Source organism: Pinus tabuliformis, chromosome X, assembly GCF_031772625.1.
Source record: "Pinus tabuliformis cultivar Carrire ecotype Pingquan chromosome X, CPIR1, whole genome shotgun sequence".
Classification (NCBI taxonomy): domain Eukaryota; kingdom Viridiplantae; phylum Streptophyta; class Pinopsida; order Pinales; family Pinaceae; genus Pinus; species Pinus tabuliformis.
Window position 1 is genome coordinate 1,734,714,338 of NC_142308.1, and position 3,155 is coordinate 1,734,717,492.

Sequence of the window (3,155 nt, forward strand, 5' to 3'; positions counted from 1 at the left end):
TTGGTAGATCTCGAGCTAAGATGGATCTAGACTTGTAATAATAATAATTGTTTTGTGTCCAATATGATAGAGTTGTTGTAATGTCATGTTTAATATTTTGACTTAGTCAAATTACATAAAAATAAAATAAAATAAATAATTATAGTTATCAATCAAACATTTTGATTGAGTCAAATTACATAAGACTAACAACACAAATAAAATAAAATTAATAATTATAATTATTTGTATTTATATTTATAATTAATAATTAAGCCAACCTAGATCCATCTTAACTGCACATCTACCAAGCAAATGCAAACCTTGTTTAGAGTGAAAAGAGATTTGATACCTTCAGACACTTAGTAGATCATGTTTAATATTTTGACTTGGTCAAATTAATAATTAAGCCAACCTAGATCCATCTTAACTACGCATCTACCAAGCAAATGCAAACCTTGTTTAGAGTGAAAAGAGATTTGATACCTTGAGACACTTAATAGATCATGTTTAATATTTTGACTTGGTCAAATTATATAAAAATAAAATAAAATAAACAATTATAGTTATCAATCAAACATTTTGATTCAGTCAAATTACATAAGACTAACGATACAAATAAAATAAAATTAATAATTATAATTATAATTATTTGTATTTATATTTATAATTAATAATTAAGCCAACCTAGATCCATCTTAACTGAGCATCTACCTAGCAAATGCAAACTTTATTTAGAGCGAAAAGAGATTTGATACCTCTAGACACTTAGTAGATCTAGGATTAAGATATATCTAGGCTAGTTTAAAATAGATCTATCTTAACTCCAGATCTACCAAACATCCAAGATATCAAATCTCTTTTCACTCTAAATAAAATTTACATTTACTTAATAAATATCAAATTAAAATAAATCTAAATTGACCTAATTAATTATAATTTAATTATTTTTATATTTTATCATATATATTATAAAAATAAATATATTAATATTTATCAACAACATTTATCCATTATTTAATTTATATAACTACCATAATTCCATATCTCCTGCCCACTACGCCTTTGATTTTCAAACCATTACATTAATCCTTTATTGGTAGATTATAGGTCGGCCCCAGGTGATTATAGGTCGGCCCCAGGTCCACACTACTCTTTTATTTGTAAATTGTGGGTCCACACTCGAGCCGTCAACCGTCCTAACAAAATATCTCCCGCGAATTACGTTTTTTTGGCCTATAATCTTTCCGGGATAAGCGAAAGACGATTATATTTGAGTAATAATCCGGAAAAAACGGCACGTTCCGCGAAGTTTCCACCTCAGCCATGGCACGCTTCCTTCCATCTCGATCGTGTCAGCTGGCGGAACTGAGTACTATGTAACGGCCGAGTCCTCTTTCGTTCACGCGTGAGCCACCATTTCCAGTATTCGAAAAAAAATCCCAATTCCTGACGCTCCAGCGCTTAAGCTACCATTTCCAGTCTTATCCTTAAAATGACCCAACGCACAACGTTCGAATCTCTCGATCAAATGTGGCCTCCCCCGATCGACAAATCGAATCCATCCGACGAGATGGATGTTGAGCGCCCTCGCCATTCCACGATCGCAGGGATTCTCTTCTGCTGTTACCATGGGGCAGACGACGAACGCTCACTCCTTCGGACCTCCTGGTTTCATAAGGTCAAGCGATCGAATCCTGGGGCAGATCCGTCTGACGGGGATCCTTACAATTGGTGGCGCAAGGGCTGGAACAGTGTCAGGCGTGCTGGAGAATGGTCGGAATCCATAGTGGAGGATGCCGGTGGCTGCTGCAACGGACCCAAATTGAAAAACTTTGCCCGCAGGGTAAAGAACGACGGAAAAACGATATGCACTTCACGGCCGTCGAGGTTTGGGTACGATCCTCTCAGTTACGAGCTCAATTTCGACCAGGGGACTCGGAAAATTGAGGATTATGAGAAGCAGGGTATGCCTTTGAATGCCCTAAAGCCAGTGGAGTCTCAGGGCAATCACGAATGAAACCTGACAAACCCTAAGAAAACCCCTAGAGCGTGCCCTGCAGAAAGGGAATTCTTTTTGAGGCCGGCGGTCTTTCTGTGGATTCGAGCTTGAAACGCCCGCGTATGAATAGTTTTATGGGTTCACCGCTCTTTGTATCACTACAAGTATTTTCTAGTAGATGTAGTATTTGTATTGGAAGTATTATAGTTTGAACAGCTTTCTATAGTTTCTTGGTATATGAAAAAAATGTGTGAACACTTTAATTGGTCTTGAATGCTCAATATACTGCTTTGATTGTCTGATTTTGTGGTTTTACTGCTCATGCGTATTGATTACATCACGATTTCTGAAAAGTATTATTTTGTAGTGTAATTTAATTTTCTCTTCTGCGATGTCCACACAATGATAGATCGTGGGTATAGTATTTTACTTTTAGGCAGCTTAGAATCAGATATTTTAAGTTTCATTGCTGAATCCTGGAAACTGTTTTCGGCAGGGTAACTTCTTTTTGGTTTCCAAAATGTTTCTGATTTTCTGAAACCATTTGTGAAACGGATCAGGCGGTACGTGGAAACTGCTATAAGCCGATTCTAGAAACTTTTGTGCCATTTTCTTGAACAATTTAAAGGAAATATTCAAAAGCCTTAAAGTTTGCTCTTCTTAAAATGAAAAATAAAAGGCATCTGAAATAGAGAAAAAAAAGTACATTTTTGCAAGATCTGATGTTTAAAATAGATTGGTAAAACAGCGGAAAAAATGCAAAATAGAATAGCAGGTCACAGAAAAAGGCAGATCACTATAGCAAGTTTTTAAAAGCATATTTTGTTTGAAAAAATGTTTCTGTTTCTGGGAATCATTTTATAATCTATCCTGTTTTTTGCAATTTTCTTCGTATACTCAATCCCAAAGTTTATAAGAGTTTTGAACATTAGCTGTACCTGTTTCTGGAAAAGCATATTCCTTGGATTACTGTACCACTTTTTTAGGGTCACACTCAGCCTTTTACATAAGAAATAAAGGTTCATTCTCCAATCCAGCTATTTGATTGAGTTAAATGTCACCTATCTTATTAGAATCAGATGATTTATGAAAAGTCAAAATATATGTCGAAGTTGTTTTGTCCATTCCTCTATGTTCATAGTAGATTTCCATCAAAAGCTACCAAACCGAAGCT

At 35.2% G+C, this 3,155-nt stretch overlaps 1 protein-coding gene across 1 annotated transcript; it reads left to right on the forward strand.

The window, feature by feature from the left end:
- Positions 1-1,372: 1,372 nt before the first annotated feature.
- Positions 1,373-2,283, forward strand: LOC149146724 (uncharacterized). The gene has a single exon (XM_089449601.1). It carries the CDS (start codon positions 1,475-1,477, stop codon positions 1,997-1,999), a length of 525 nt encoding a protein of 174 aa, XP_089305727.1. The 5' UTR covers positions 1,373-1,474; the 3' UTR covers positions 2,000-2,283.
- Positions 2,284-3,155: the final 872 nt, after the last annotated feature.

Excerpts from the sequence above, each read along its gene's own strand:
- LOC149146724 (XM_089449601.1), top strand. The coding sequence starts at position 1,475 with ATGACCCAACGCACAACGTTCGAATCTCTCGATCAAATGTGGCCTCCC.